The sequence below is a fragment of the Terrapene carolina genome, unplaced genomic scaffold (assembly GCF_002925995.2).
Source record: "Terrapene carolina triunguis isolate 2854851 unplaced genomic scaffold, T_m_triunguis-2.0 Scaffold130, whole genome shotgun sequence".
NCBI lineage: Eukaryota > Metazoa > Chordata > Testudines > Emydidae > Terrapene > Terrapene triunguis.
The window spans coordinates 24,799,319-24,816,700 of NW_020664481.1; the positions used below are offsets into that span (position 1 = coordinate 24,799,319).

At 37.1% G+C, this 17,382-nt stretch overlaps 1 protein-coding gene across 3 annotated transcripts in view; it reads right to left on the reverse strand.

The window, feature by feature from the left end:
* Positions 1-5,300: 5,300 nt before the first annotated feature.
* NFATC3 (nuclear factor of activated T cells 3) overlaps positions 5,301-17,382 on the reverse strand; it is a 126,874-nt gene continuing 114,792 nt past the window's right edge. For 2 of the 3 annotated variants that reach the window (XM_024219421.2, XM_024219419.2), the window contains 2 exons: positions 15,965-16,066; positions 5,301-6,040 (listed from right to left, as the gene is read on the reverse strand). In XM_024219421.2, coding sequence (XP_024075189.2) covers positions 5,919-6,040; positions 15,965-16,066 — 224 coding nt within the window. In that variant the 3' untranslated portion in view covers positions 5,301-5,918. The remainder of the gene's footprint in view (positions 6,041-15,964; positions 16,067-17,382) is intronic. The other variant, XM_024219420.2, reaches the window with a different exon arrangement.

Consider the following 17,382-nt stretch of genomic DNA (forward strand, 5'->3'; position numbering starts at 1 on the left):
GGTCGGCAACCTACGGCACGCAAGCAGATTTTGAGTGGCACACTGCCAAGGTCCCGTCCCGCCCCCCGCCGCCCACTGCTCTCCCCTGCAGGGGCAGGAGGCAGAAGCTTGGTCCTGTAGCAGCCAAGCTTTCCCCCCTCCCCCGCTTCTTCCCCCAGCATGGTGCTTTCCTGCCCCTCCTCCACTCCTCCCCTCCCTCTCCCTGTGCCAATCAGCTGATTGCCCTTGTGAGGGGGAGGGGGATGAGTGGCAGCATGCTCCCTACTCTGTAGAGAAGGCAGAGAAGAGGTAGGGACAGGAGCTGGGGGAAGGGGGTGGAACAGGGTATATCCCTTCCAGCCCTCTGCCATGAGCTGCTCAGGGCAGGGGGCTGGGAACACCCCTACAAGCCGAGCACCCCAGCCCTCTGCCCTAACCCTCACACACACCCAGCCTTCTGCCCTGCACCTCCACACACCCTCAGCCCTCCACCCCCCTACCCCATCCCTCTGCCCTGACCCCTGAATCTCCCCCCCCCCCCCCCCCCGTTCTGGGGTCCCGACTGCCGGCCCCGCTCAGCCCGCTGCCAGCCTAGGTGAACAGAACTCCAGGTTGGCAGCGTAAGATCAGCATTTTAATTTAATTTTAAATGAAGCTTCTTAAACATTTTGAAAACCTTGTTTACAATAGTTTAGTTATATAATATAGACTTATAGAGAGAGACTTTATAAAAAACGTTAATGTATTACCGGCACACAAAACCTTAAATTAAAGTGCATAAATGAAGACTCGGCCCACCACTTCTGAAAGGTTGCCTACCCCTGCTATAAATCTAGCCTAAATTTGGAATTTGTTTAACTGAGATCGTATGTGTAATTATATTAAACCCATATCTCCTAGGCAGCTAGAAAACAGAGTTCATAACCAATTAAACTTTTGTAGCTCATTAAGTTGCTTGGAAGAGATCAATCTTTTCAAAATCAGTAGCCTTACTGAGGTTCTGACTTATGCTACACTGATGTCTTGGAAGGTGAAGGACAAGTTGATTAGTTCTTGGGTTGATGCACAAAATCACTGCATTATTTAAGCTCTCCATTAGGACTGTATCTGAACCCTGTGCACAGTAGGGAAAGCGTCTTCCCTTTACAATGGGGAAAGGAATCACAAGGACTACAACAGGGGTAGGGGTGATCGGCTCTGTAGTAACAGAGCTCCAGAAGCCTGAATCCACAGTGCAAGCAGTGCAGATGGACTACGGAAGCTTAGAAGCGCATAATCACATATTGGTTGATTACTCACTTTTTGCAAGTGAAGTAAATTTCACTCACTAACTTGAATTCCTTAAAAATTTTATTTTAAATTTCTGATAGTATTAATGTGCAGGTTGGGACATCTTGTAGAAATACCCTTGAGCTCTTGCCATTACTACTTTTAGTTTTTATACTGCATTTGTCACCACAGTAACAAGCACCTCTGCAGTATAATGAAACTGGGTATACAACAGGTGCTAGTGCAGTGTCTGTCATTTAGATAAAATATTCCTAGACCTTGTGGAAGTCTGTAACTGTGGTTCTCAAACTGTCATCTTTGGAACACTTCCATGCTGTCCATGGAACTGCTTCTCTCCCCTTGTTGAAGCAACTGTTAGTGTTTACATGATGGCTGATTTTAGCCTAGTCCTGGGCTCTTCAGGTTTCCAGATGCTCTACTATTGCCCCACCCACCCTTTGTCAATCACCTCTTTGCATCCTGCATGGCAACATTTGATGTTTCTTTGGTATAAATTCAGGAGTAATCAGATTTCTGGATGAAACCAAACATGTATGAGGACAGAAGTCTGCAGTTTGTGACTGCAATAGATCAGTGAGGGCTGCAAGCACTGAGCAGGTTCAGTACTGATTAACAATGTTGTACAGGGTGAGAGGAAATATAAAGCAGATGTGAAAAAACAATTCAGCTCACTTTAATATGCTGGATGTATGTTCATTGGGCATTCTAAGTCCTATTCTAATATCCTTACATTCAACCAAGCTTTTTTTTTGTGTGTGGCTGTGGAATCAGGAGTTGAGAGATTGGAGGGGGAGGAAGAGAGGCACAAAAGCTAGAACTGATGCATGAAATTGAATATTCACCACCTTTTGATAAAATACTGAAGAAAGCATCTGGCCTCTAATGACAGCAAATAAGGCTATAATTTTATGAATGAAGATTACTGTTTACCATGGAGAAAAAAAATATACAATAGTGACTAGTATTTCATAATTTCATTGTAAATGGGTGAGCTTGATACTCAAGCACCTGAGTAATTAGTAGCAGTTTGTGTACTCTCCCATTATGCTTTACCAAGGCTAATTCATTCTGAACTGCAAGAGTATTGCCATTTCAGTCCAGGGCTAGTTTGTATCAAAATATGCAGCCATTTGGTGATATTAACAAGCATCATACATTTGGTACCCCAAATAGCAGTGCAACACAGCTGTTCAGCAGTGTAAGACTAGTGGATTAAACACAGTTTTACTTTACTCCTACATAGGTGATGTATTTCAATAAACAGTGACACATTATGTATTTTCTTATTTATTTCAACACTATGATTTAAGAGCCTAAAATACAAGTTCTTCCCTTTGTATTTCTCAAATAGCACTGCAATCATAACTTACAAAATGTTTAAAATACAAAATGTACATGAAATTACAATACAAGGCTCTGTAAACATCGAGAACTTAATCTTTAGTCAATGTTTATTGTCCCATATTTTTAAATATAAAACTTTAATTTGAACAATTTCCAAACCTCAAGGAATGACATCCATTATGTGTATCAAAAATAGAGTTTCAAAGCTTTGTTTGCATCAGAACAAAATTGTCATTTTTCTCTTTGGTTTACAAAGGCTGGCAGTTCCACTGATATAATTATAAGATTTAATAGAGGAAGTCTGATTACCAGGTTTGTGGTTAAATTCAGAAACTTAAGTTACTTTTTCATGGCCCACATCGAATGGGCCAAATACTTCTCAATCTTTATTCTTAACATTGATCCTCCATAGAAGACAGACCACTACTAAGGCTTTCCTTCATGTTTAAAATCTAAACATCAGTATGGAAAGCAGGGACTGAGGAAGGGCAAGAAAGTGGATGCCAACAAATTATCAAGTCACAAGGTATTGTTGTAAAATTAAATTTGCATAGTCCAATGGAGATTGTGTGCTTTTAACCGTCTTTACAGTATCACACAAGCCAAAATAAAATTAAGACCCTTGTACTGAAGCTTTTACAAGGCAAATACAAAAACTGTTTTAGTATCCAAAAGCTATATTTATTTAAATAGGAAAGCATTTCTAGGTCTACAGGCATCAAGGTATTTAAAGGCATCAGAAGATTTAGTGCATAGCAACTCTGGATTGTATGGGCTCGCATATTTTAGGTACAGTATGAATTCCAGCTACTCAAAGGACTTGCAAGGAGAAGAGGCTGTACCAGTCGTTAGGAGCACAAAACCCACACAAGTATGAAAAGCTCAAAATTAGAGTCCTCCCACACACATTGATTAATTCAACAGACCCGGTACATGAAATGAAAACTGGAACACACCTTGCACCAGCACACAACCTAAAGACAGTGACAGCTTACAGTGATTTAAACAGTGTTATAAAAACGTAACTAGCTGTATTTCTGAACACTTCAGTGTTTTAGCATGTTTACAGTTAATGTGAGTAGGGATAGTAACTAAAGAAGCACCTGAGGGACAGTTACAATTCTTTTCAAATGATAGAACTGCCAAAATAACTATTTTGAGAGACACTTACACTAATGTACAGTACATTAACTGAAAGGATGCTTAGCTTCCCAGAATACATAGTTTGTCAGAAATGAATCTACCTGTATAGTGGCCTTACCATAAACTTATTTGAAAAATAATAATTAAAATTTACCACCATGGTAGTCCCAGATAGCATTTTAAAAAAATGCAGGTTTGCTTAGAAGGAAGTTCCATTTCCACCAACTTTTCAAATGTATGTCTTTTTCTAAAGCTCCATGATCCAACAAATACAAAGATATAGTCTATATCCTTTAACAGTATTGCTAGAACATTACATCTAAACATGTAGAGCACATTGGTATTTCATATGCAAGAGGTTCTATGTAAACGTCCCCCCGCTGCTCTGCCAATACATGTGCCACCACAACACCGATATTTACTATAGTGGGTTTTTATTCCTAATGACCTCAATAATGGAGTCCATTTAAGACTTTGTGTTACTGTAACTTAAGAACATATATAGACAAAACAGCTTCATGTCTCAAACAAGGGCATGTCCTGTACATGTATTGATTGCAATGAAAATACCCTCAAATATCTGAACTAATTCAATGTTATCATCCCCTTATAATCGAAGTTGAATGTATTTGCTTTTCATTGTAACCAGAATTAATAATGGTTATTTCAACAGAACAGCAGAAATCTGGACTAGAAACAATTTCAAGTATGAAAGTGTACTTCTGATCTTATTTTGCTATATATGAATCTCTCATTTTTTGTATACCCTGTATGTTCCACATCAGACAGGTCTGTAAACTACAACCTCTTGGGAAATACTTAACATGGCCTAAATAAGCAGTTTCAGATCCTCTCCTAGGTTTTTAATCAGAGGCCTGAGGTTTTAAAAGCCATGTAGTGTAAACATTACTATCTGATGAAGTGGGTAAGGTGAGGAAAATGCATCATTTCATACAAACTGTAAGGGATTAATACCACAGTCATTGTCTCATACACTATTTTCCTCTGAAATAAATTCAGCTTTATAAATTTACCATTAACTATGGGCAAATTACTCAAATGTATTTCCTTTAAAGCACTCGCTCATAGCAAGTTTCTTTTTAGCAGATAAATGTTCATAGTTCAAATTTAAGAAATTGCAATGTCAAAGTGGCAGGATTTAGGCAGATGAAGATATAGAATAGGGATGTAAGCAAATGATTTACTGCATGGAAAATATTAGAGCTACTGCAGATTGGTGTATTTCATAGTGATAAAACACTTAAATCCTCTGCAAATATCAAAATTCCCCCTTATCTAACATGGCTTTGAAATTAAGGTTCTTTACATCAAAATCCTAGTTTTTAAAATTTGACTACAAATGTATAGTTTCTATGAAAAAGCTAACAAAGTACAGGAAGATTATCCATATAGTTATAAAAGTTAAATTTTGGAATGTCATTTCTATCCCAACACTTCCATGATGGAATGGTCTCTTTGCAGCCTATCAAATAACATTTTCAGTTTATAAAGAAGTGCAGATCTACATTTGGCTTGGCTTCCTATGAATCAAAGAAAGAAAACACTAAAAGTATTTTTATACACAATGGCTTCCAAGGCATTGGCTTAAGATGACAGGTTTGTTTGTTTTTTTGCCTCTGGAAGATTTCATTATAAAAAGTTATCTTTTAAACAATATAAGCTTAAAGGCTGTTCAGAATGACCAAAGGTGTACAAAACTGTCAATTACAATTCTACTACTTCTTCTAAGGGAAAGCAGCACACTGAAGATGTGTATTAAATTTTTCTCCACATTCAGTACTGTGAATATTATTAGAAGAGCAAAACTAACATCTCCACACATTTTAAGCACTTACAATATAAAAGTATTCTATTTAAATGTAAAACAGCAAAGCTCATTTGTAATTTTTAAACGGTTAAAATATCTTGTCTTGCTTCTTGGTGTCCATTTACTCAGTCATTTTTTACAGCACTCGAGAAACTAGAATTAGAAATGCTCTGTCTCTACAGCAAATGTAACCCACTAAAAGGGCTATGCAAGGATCCATTGTTCCAGTTTATAAAAGGCCACAAGAGTTGGAAGCACAGTGAGTGTAAGAGAAGGGGATGAAGAAGAAACATTCAGAGAAAACTTGAAAGTTTTCATGGACGCTTAACTGCTTTTAGACTCCATCCGATATTCCTGTCTCCAGAGATCCAGGGCATGTATGTGGAGATTGGCCAGCCACTGTTGCTCCATGTGACACTGAGATCTGTGACATATCTCTTCCTATGATTTCATTCACTAAAAAAATAAAAAGTATAAAAAGTTATACAATTATAACTGACAGCTACTGTAAATATACCAACCTAATGGCTGGGTGTTACTTTTTTCCAGAAGTGCAATACTCATTAGTATACCCTTTTGAAAAATCTATCAACCCTATAAAATAAGATGCAGTCAGTAAGTAGCAGAAGGTGAAACAGAAAATAAACTTCAGTAACATTAATAAATGAAAATTAAAGCATATTTGTATCACTACATTCATACCACAGACAGCTTCTAAACACCCCTAAGACAATGACTTTTAAAAAACCAAGTCTGTGCGGTTTAAAGAAATAAGGGACTAAAAAGAACTGAGGCACAGTGTAGGCAGGTACAGTTCAGGTGTTCCCATGCAGTTGTTCCTGTTGCAGGCCTCACCAGACCAGGGACAGCAATTAACTCAAAGTACATTAACTATAGTTGTGGGGACTTAAGCTAACTTCTACTTACAGAACTTCCTTAGAATTTGGACTTGAGTCAATGCTCTCAGGCATGTAAATCTATTTCAGCTCCTCTTCTCATTTCTTAAGTCTGAGAGCTACTACAACTAATCATCTAATAGCAAAAATCCCCTTCCCCCAAATATGTGTCTCTATATTATGGAAGGATTGGGGCTGATATAAGATGCAAGCTCAGCAGACAGAACCTTAAATTCAACTGGAAGACTAGCTTCCAAGCTATTGTTAGAAAGACATTATTGTTTGCTTTTATGATAGAAATAATTATTAAAAAGTATGCTTTATGGGCTACAACGTCAAGATGGTATAGGCACCAATATAACTGACTGCTACATTGAAAGTTTGAGAGGGAATATGGTAGTTTGCTTCCAAGACATTAATATTCTCATCTCTTATGAAAAACTTTAATTTGAAATTATGGCATTTCTAAAATAGTGAGCTCTAGACAAGTTTCTCTTTCCTCAAACGCTTTTCTTCACTTTGAATTTTAATTTGGAAGTAAACCCTGCTGTTCTTACTAGAGTATGATACTAGTTTACAGAGACAGTAGCACTGAAATAATCATAAAACTCAGCACCAGAAAATGTCAGGTGTGTTATTTTGACCCATAGGAATCTACATAATATAACTGAGGTCAGGGTTTGGAAACCATTGTAGAAATATTTTTAATAGGCAAATTTCAATAAAGTCTTACAAATTCAGACCAATACAGTAACACAAGAATATTGGATTAGCAATATTCCAAATGTCACTATGGAAAAACAAGGTCTGGGAGTGCTTTGTAGCTCAAAAGCTTGTCTCTCTCACGAACAAAAATTGGTCCAATAAAAGATATTACCATATCCAGCTTGTCTCCAATATCCTGGGATTGACAAGGCTACACCAACCCCGGGGTACAACAGAAAAAGCATACAAAATCTGAGCACAAAACAAACTATACTTATTTTGGAAAACAGACAAAACCAAACAATTTAGTGAGTACTTGTAACGATAAAACTATTCCGGATGTTAAAATAAACCATGAAGGCTCCAAAACATTGCGAAGTTGGCATGACTGGTATTAGAAACTGGCACTCTAAGGGCTTGTCTACATCACACAGCTTTTAGCGACAAGGCACAGCCTTGTCATTAAAAGTCAGCGTGTGTAAACGCTCTTTGTCAGTACCTTGTCGGCACTTTTGCCGACAAAATACTTCCAGCCCCGGGAGCGGTGTTAGCTTTGTTGGCAGGAGACTGCTCCTGCTGATAAAGCCTTGTTCACACTGCCACTTGCCTTTTGTCTTTCGGGGGGGAGGGGGCTTTTTAAAGTACCTGCGAAAGACAAAAGTGTTGTCGACAACTTCGCAGTGTAGACATACCCTTAGCCTCTGCTATACTCCTCACTGGGAGTAGCTTTAGAGACACAAGCCCAATTCAGCAAGGTTAAGCATCTGACTAAGTTTGTAAGTAGTCCCCTTGAACTCAATTTGAAGTCACACCTCTTTAGTGACAAGCACATGCTTTAAGCACCCTGGCTGAACTGAGGCCATTACCACTAAAAATTAGTCAGTTTTGGTTTTTCCTCTAAATTGCTTTCTAGGAGGGACTGGGCTGCTGGTCCATCAGGTAGCTCCTTCACTCACCTGATGCCAAAAGTAATGCATCTCTCAGCTAGCAAGCAGCCTATCCTCACTAAGCAGTCAGTTTTCATCAGCAGGAGTCAGATTCCTACCCATAACCTAAAACCAGAACAAAGTAGGATTTCTGGATGTGATTCCAAGTTGGAGACTCATGGAAAAAAATTATAGGTAGGAAATGTCCCTTTCAACAATTTCCCCCCCCTAGAAGCATCGGGTATGCACTGATGCACTAGAGGGACGTGTGAACTTACTATACAAGTTCTATAGTTGTGACACACTTTCTTTTGTTGTATTTCTAATAAGAGACATTTTAAAGTATGTGAAAGGTAGAACTGCTGAATGTTTTTTATACAGATACCTGGGTAGAGCAACTGCTGTTCAATGATTAAACTAAACATTATCCAAGACAGGTTTCTGTCTTCACTAAGCAATTCAATTCGGCTTAAGCTGGCAATGAATACTCCCATACTCACACAGGAAAATGATAAAAGGCAAGAACACCATTTCATCTGTTGGTGAACATTTTTCACAAAGCGATCACTATCTGACCTCTCAGTCCTTATCTTCAAAGGAAACCTGAACAAGTTTCAAAAGATGAGCCTGAAAGCTTAAATTCGTAAATGATAGACACTAAAAATCATGGGGCTTGTCTACACTACAAAATTAGGTAGACAAGTTATGTCAACCTACAGCCACCACAGTAATTAAATCAGCTGTTGGTGTCCACTACCCTCCTCCTGACAGTGGTGCACATCCTCAGCAGGCACATTGCACCAACTCAAGTGGGACACTGACAGCCTCACACTGGCATCCCCCCACCCCAGAGCTGACAGCCCCGGCTATGAGCCAGGCACTGGGCTCAATTTCACAGCAGGGAGCCTATCAGCAATGAAACTGATATCCCCAGACTCTCCCCCCCCGCCCCTCACCATCCCCCACTGGGAGGTGCCAGCAGGGCTCTGGGCTGTCAGCCCTCATGCAGGGCTGACAATCAACAGGCGATGTAAGTAATGCAGTGTCTTCAGCCAGTGCATCGACCTGAACGCTACACTTCTTGTGGAGGTGGAGTTATTAGAACTATGTAGTGGGCATCTTACATCCGCGGGAGCACCATTCTAGTGTAGACACTTGCTGCCTTACATTGACCTAACTCCGGAGTGTAGACCAGGGCATGATCTTAATAAGGATGCTGAATTTATGGCTTATTACAACAATCTGTAACCCACTAATCTGCCTTTTTGTCTAGGACTACAGGGGTGTTAACCAACCACTTTGAATGTGTGCTAATTACTTATGCTAAACTATCTGTTCAATCTTGTATTTAGCCGTGACACTCTGAGTACCTTTCCCAAACCTGGGGAAGAGCTCTGGGCAGCTCAAAAGCTTGTGTCTCTCTCCCCAACAGAAGCTGGTCCAATAAAAGATTATCTCAGCCACCTTCTCTCTCTACTGCCATACTAGACACTTTAATTATTGCATCTGTTTACCATTTGAGTAAATTTTCTGTATTCTGTAATTTGTTTGCAAGAGAGCTTATTAAGCTCAATAATTGAAAGTATAGCATAAGTAAGACTATTGGGGGGAAAAGTTATTTTGTAAAGCAGGTATTTGTGACCTGAAATTTAGCAGGTCTTATATTAACCTAAAAAAATTATAATGGAAATCTGTTGTGGCTGAAAAGTCAAAAAAGGATGCATTGTGGCTGCCAAGATGAATTAATTTAGCTGAGCTACATTCTATAATTATGAGATTCCTTTCCAGCATATGAAATGAGTTCTATAGGAAATTCATAATCTTAAATCAATTCTTTAAATATTTTAAGTAACTGACAGTATATAACTAACTCAGAGGTTGTGGATTACAAACAACGGTTAATCAATAGTATTTTACATGTATTTTGCTCCTGTATTCTGAACTTGCACTTTAAAATCAGATATTTTGAAATGAGCTGCTTTGCAGATAAAGGTACTTTGTAAGGCATTTACATGTTCTCCTATTGGTAGCACAGTCTTTCAAGTCTCAATACTTGTTTCACAAAGGAGTAGTGGTAATGGTAGAAAGGCACCACCAACAACCTGTTACATCACAACATTAGCACCCAGCAATATCTTGCTGTTCTCCTGTATGCAGTGTATGCTGTTGAACAGGCCCTTATGTACAAATCAAACATTACAATTGCTCAGTGCTGCTAAATCTTGGAGCAATACAATAAAAATGAACACAACTAAGATCCTTTTATTCTTTGGAATTATTAGATTGTCACTGTCCAAGTTCTGATAGATGGTTTATTCTGTATTTGGCGACATAACTCAAACAAAAAGGTCTTTGCTGTTGATTGTACAGTTCATTCTGTTGGAGATAACATATTTTACAGAGTGCCCTGACACAAGAATATTCACTGAATGAATAGCAATAGGTGAATAGCATTACAGCTTTACTCATTCTTAAATCACAATAGTTCTGTGTATGGTGTACAAGCTACTAAAGTACTGAAATTTTTTTTACTGGCCTTTGATATTCTGGATTTCTGTTTTTTTGTAGTTACCCGTTCAATTTTTTTTTCTTTTTTAAGCATTTGAGTGGTTACTATATTTACTATGGTGCCAGATTCATTGACAGTTGCATCACATAGTTATACCAGCAAAATTTAAGTGTAGACAAAGATTAAATAAAATGAAGCATCTTCCAACCTCCTTCTGATGGCTGGAAGGGTTAATTTCTCTCACTTTCCCACCCTAGAGCCTCTTGGCAGTTGGTGACAGGGAGGTTCTGCTGTTCCACCCTTTTCCAGAGCCTCCATTTTACTTTGCTGCTGCTTGGAAAACTCTGAGCAGTAGCAGAAGCACTAGAGCTGTCAGTCTGCAGACTCTGGAAGATAATCTACTGACTTACATGTGAAAGTTTTTCTGCACAACCACCACTACTAGTAAGTTAATTTGCTTTAAAATGAAAACTTAAACTCTGCAGAATTTGATGGCTTAGACCTCTAGCTTGCCAAGGACTTTCCATCAGTAATTTGACTTTTCAAGCCCATATCACATCATAGTTTGGGAAACCCAGAGGCACAGCATACATCTTTCACAAAATTGAGATGTAGAGTATGGAACTCCTTGTGAATAGTTCATTGGAGATATTTACATAATGTACACATTAGCGTTAAAAAGGCAAATATAAAATACTTGGATACATTTAAAAAAGGAAAGAAGGAAAACATTTGGCTTTATGAAGAAGGCTACCTCACCTGGGGTACCATAATTAATTTGCCTTTCCGACAAAAATACAGCAAACAGTTTAGAAGAAGTAGATAATTGTTAGATAGATGTTGAGGATTAATAAAATTATCAGGTTTCTTCAGTGAGAGTTTTAGTGGATTATTTAGTCTGAGAAGAAGAGAAGAACACTTGACTGAAGTAAATAAAATAGATGGTGCAGGAGAATTATAGAATACTTCTCCTTCTACCTTCTCCCCCATGGTTATAAACAAGAAGATAATGAAATTAAAGAGGCAAAATATTAAGACATCAAAGGGAATATTTGTGCAGCATATAAAAAGGGTAAAAGCACTTCCCTTTGCAGGAAGTAATACATTTTAATACTTTCAGATTTCAGGATGGTCCTGTATTATGTGTTTGTACAGTGTATAGTACAATGACATCCAGAACTCAAGGCCTCTAAACTGTAATAAGAGTAATATTTTGATAAAACTCCACAGAAATATAGCATATCAATTTCCTAAGTAAACTAATTATTTTGAACTTCATGGCTTCAAGATAACTAGATTTCAGGTTTTTGGAAGGTTGTGTTAATAACCGAGTTACGTAAACCCTACGTACGCAAATCTGAGCTTACGGAAAAAGTTCCGTAAGCAAGAAATAGGAGGGTGGGTTTTTTGGGGTGTAATGGTTGGAGATACATTTCTGACTTTCACACACACACACAATTTGAGTTATGCAAGGCGTTCTGGAACGGAATGCTTGCGTAAGTTGGGGTGTGTGTGTGTGTGTGTGTGTGTATATATTTTTTTTTATATAAAAATGCACACAATTGCAAAAACTGTCCGTTTTATAATACGGACACACACACACACAGTAACTGTGCACAAAAGTAACAGTTATTCATCTAATGTTTACACAAGACAAGGTTTTTATATGAAAGTTTACATGGATGTTTCAGAGATTCTGCATGTACCATACTCAGGCATATTTCCTTTAATTAGCTTGCATTTGTTGGTTCTGTTAATTAAGATGTAATGTATATAAAAATGTAGGCGTTACTGACATTGCAAAAAAAATTCTATGGAGGAATGAAAATTACTCTAGCACTTTAATTCAATCCTACACAAAATAAAAGATATGCATTGCATATTGAATGTGTCAGAAACACACACTGTACAATATCATTGGTCTATTGATGAAATGCCAAAGCTTGCCCCTACAATTAGTGAAATATTTATTCTCTGCTTTTTAAATAAACCCACAATATGAAACATTGTTAATCTAGTTTTTTACTTACCAAAAATGGTTTCTCAGTTTTATTTTCATATTTTGCCTTAAAAACTTGAACCAATAAAGAGTTTTTTTGGTATTTGTTACTTTACATTAAAAAATTCATTTGCAGTTCGGGGCTACATGGTAACTGCAGCTTAGATTGCAACAGTCGTCATTCCTAGCCTCTCCATAATGCATCAAAGACAATTTTAAATATAGAGAGTCTCATATTAATAAAATTTGGACACAAATGATTTAACAATACCTTGTTTAAAACCCTAGTGCAAATGACTTTAAATCATGTGGGTACATCTCAAGGCAGAATAAGCATAATTACTATTTATACTATTTGTTGCTGGGCATGGGAAAATGTATAACAAAATGTGAGTAACTCGATCTCTCATTGCTTATGTGATTAATATTTACATTATACCAACTGACTTATGGTCACAATTTAATCAATATTTTTTAAAAACCGTATGAAGCTCATTTTGATCAGTCTGTTTTTGTTGTTAGTGGAAATACATGATACTCTATTATGAGACTGATGAAAATGACTTACTTGATACTTTTTGCTGCCCAAGTAGCAGTTTTTCATGAAGTTGGCAATTTAATGTAATTTCTAGTAAACAATTTTCTTAGAAATTCAATTGCAGATGAAAGTATTGCAATGGAGTTGAGGTGTAAATTTAATGGATTTAAAGGTGATCAATTGTTTATTACTCCATGTTTAACCCTAAAAACAAAAACAATTTTGGGACTTTATTTCAGAATGTGCTGAGCTCCTGAAATTCACATCGATTTCATAGGAAACAAATATATCTAGCACCTCTAAGGTCAAGCCCTTAATAATCTGAAGTAATAGAAGTAGTGTCTTGGGGGAAGGGGGGAAATCCCTTCATCACATATGCTTACCAACACAGAAATTTTGAAGCTCTCTGCTTATGCCTTACAAAAATTGGAGAATATAAAGCACAAACCTCTTATTTAAATACATAGTCTTATACTATAGTCTTGAAATAAGCTTCTAAAGATTTCAATGTAAACCCTTAGATAGTACTGTATAGTAAAGACAGTAAAATCAAATGATAGCAATTGTGGTTGGTAGTACAAATAGATTTGAGAATTTTACCTTAACAGGTGAATTGCAATGATTTAGTCCTTTTAAAAAATTTTGATCTTTGAAAACTTCTCAAATAACATGAAAACAGTGAGGAGTCTGGTGGCACCTTAAAGACTAACAGATTTATTTGGGCATAAGCTTTCATGGGTAAAAAACCCACTTCTTCAGATGAAGACTAACAGATGAAGAAGTGGGTTTTTTACCCATGAAAGCTTATGCCCAAATAAATCTGTTAGTCTTTAAGGTGCCACCGGACTCCTTATTATTTTTGTGGATACAGACTAACACGGCTACCCCTCTCATACTCAAATAACATGGTTTTTAGCAACTCAGTAGGCTATAAAGTAATAAACCGCAAAGTGATGAATCAATTCACTTCTGTTTGAAATTGCTTACTCCATGTTATGTCTTTAAAAACAATGTAGCATACAAGTCTGAGCTTGGATTGAAATGCATAAAGGCACTATGTATCATTTATTTATTTAATATATATATTAAAAATCAGGTAATTTATGTATAGAAAATAAATAAGACTAATCTAGGGTTCATGGAACACTTTGGGTGGGGAAGGAAAAGAGAAAGGGGTCATCTTCATGCAGTAGTTCTTTGACTGCTCAAAGCGCTTTCAGTAAATGGAAAACCTAGAACTGTGAAATTCTCAGTAGGAAAATACGCAAACTTTAAAAATCCGTTCCAGAGTCACCTGTCAAGTGCACAATCAGCAACCATTACAGCTTTTGAATCATTTTAAGATTAAGCACTGGAACATATTCCACTAATCTAAGCTAAAAATGACAAGAGGCATTATGTCCCCCTCTTACTCATCTCCTTGAAGACCACATACATTTTCTAAAAACAATCACCTTAACACAAATGCATGCTGCTTTCCCTTTGTGCTATTCTGAATTCTAGATGCTTGCTTTACTGACAATTTTTAATATTGTTAACACTTGTGGTAGTAGATCTATGGAGGACTGTAGAAATTAAAATTAATTTTAGAATCCTATTTCACTTTCAGGTTTCTAAGGCATTAGTATAACTAAACAAAACTTTAAATGTTTGAGTGTAGTTTCTCTCTTTAAATATTCATTGAACAACCTTATTGTCATGGTTAAGGTTGGGGTTATGTACTAGTTGAGTACTACTCTGCAGGGTTGTAACTAGACTAAAACGGAGCTCAGAAGCGGTTTTATTTTTTAGAGTGTTGTGTAATCCTAAATTAACAAACCTTTTTTACTTCTGAATTTCCAGTGATAGAATAAAAGCTGCTTTAGAAAACAAATTTGAGAATTTAAAAAAATGTTTTTAATTAGAATTTTATGCATATACATATGTAGGAAAAATGGGAATAAGAAAGCACAAGCGAGATCAACCACCATGTGCCTATTTCCAGTATTAACAATACTGCCAACGTTTAACCAACAAAATCATAGTGTACAATTCTTATTTTTTATATATATATATATATATATATATGAGAAAGGAGCAAGTTGATGGATTTTTAAGGCAATTGCAGAACCTTTCCCCCCAGTTACAGTACATCCAACTAGCCAGGAATTTATGAAGTGCCAATTTATCCTGATACCTTGGCTGGATCTCCAATTTATCTTCTTCAACCTTATTTATCTAAAATTCAACCTAATTTAAGATAAAGTAAATCAGAAGTTTTCTTATGTTTAAAAAGAGTTTGAGACTTAATATATCACAGTGAAAAGTCAGAGGCTATTCTGGCCACTCTCTGACCTTGCTCTACTCAATTAATAAAAAAAAACCCTCAAACAAAAAAAACCCCCAAGCCTTGTGATCTCTGCAGCAAATTAGACTGTTTCCCTAGATTCTGCAGCACCCTAGTGGAAATTCTGCAGCAGTTTCAAATCCCTTTTTTAAATTGAGTTGTTTTACTGAATTGTATGATACCTCTAGTTCACACCTGGTTCACATATCAAGCTTTTCTTTATAAGCCTGAAGAGCGGAAATAATTTTTTTTTTTTTTTAAACTGTAGCTTAAATTCCAGAACAATATTCTGCAGCAAAGGGCGAATTCTACACAAAATCCCACATCTGTGAATCACAGAAAAAATACACATGCCCCTATTTATAGTAATACTTGGATATTATATAGCATTTTTCATCTGTAGATATTAGAACTACCACATTTTTCCCTTCCTTACTTTTGTGCTCCAATATAAAACATTGAAGCATTTAAGCAGACTCACCCTCTAGATTTTCCACACAGGAGTAGGACATGAATGCTGAATGTTGAGTCCATTTCTCTGCTGAACCTGATGGCTGGTATTCCAGGTCAGAGATAAAATTGTCTGTGTCAGAGAAGAAGACAGACATAACTACTGACTGGCCTAAACCAAGAAGTCACAGTTCACTCAACCAGGAAGTGGATTTCAATTATTTTTTTGTAATAATACTGACTTGCCAGGTCAGATGAAGTACCCAGTTTCATTCAAGATAACAGTGAATTTTGAGGTGAATATCACTTTGTAAATTAACAAATATTTTATTAAAACAAGGTTGATTACCTAACAGGTAGCATCCCAAATTTACACTATGCAACTTCAGTTTTTTGCATCTTGACCTTGTGAAAGTTTTCAGTTAAAATAATCATGTCCAAAGTCAAGTTTTCGTTTTTGTTTTAACCTCCTAATTTGCTTTTCATAGTCTAGTTACACCAGCACAAACCACTAAATATTTCCTCCTCCCTGAAAAGTCCAGGCAAGAGGCAGCCAATAACTCAGAATAAAACAAAGAAATTAGGATTTCTCTTGACTTCAAAGGAGGATTATATCCATTACAGTAAATAATTTATTTTACCCAATATTGATCAAACTATCTGAACAAACATCTCTTTGCTTGTTCCTGAACATATCCTCCCATCTTTGGTAATCTAGCCAGGCCACAGAGAGCAAAATTTAAGTACCAGGAAACTGACTCTGATCCTGGTACCACTAATACAGACTGACAACTATGGCATGAATAGCAGTTCCTAAGGAACGGTCAAGAGATGTGAATATCTGAGATGAAGCAGGGAACAGTCTTGAGGGATAGATTGAGAAAATGCTCAGTACCCAGTTTATCCTTCCAGAAGAGAGCTCTTTAAGGGCTGAATATTGTATTAACCAACTCCAGCATGTTCATTTGGTAGTGTTTGCAAATGTACAAATAATACTAACTTGGGGTTTTTTTAAGGTAGCTGTAAAATTCGTAAAGGGTGTGTGTGTGCGGTTTGATTCGGTTCAGACAGGTTATCACGTATTTATACTGTGTTAGTGCCTACTGTGCTACTGGTTAAGATTCTTCAATACAGCATGTATCTGCCTTGCTATCATGATCTTCAGAAGTCTTGCTTTGGAAGATTGCTTCAGATGAATTATTATTGCCCTGGGTAACTCCTAACTGAGTTTGAAGAAGGAGCTCAGGCAGGTATTATTCTTGTTCAAATAAAATACGCATGCAACTTTTAGGAGATAAGGATAGAGGACCACTAGCTCTTTTGAAACAACAGGTCTAGTTAGTGAAAGGAGAGAGTTCTCCCACCACGTGGGTGGGTGCCATGACCAACAGGAAAGTAGATCTTTCCTTTGAAAATCAAAGAATCCAGGAGGGAGGGGGATGCTAATCT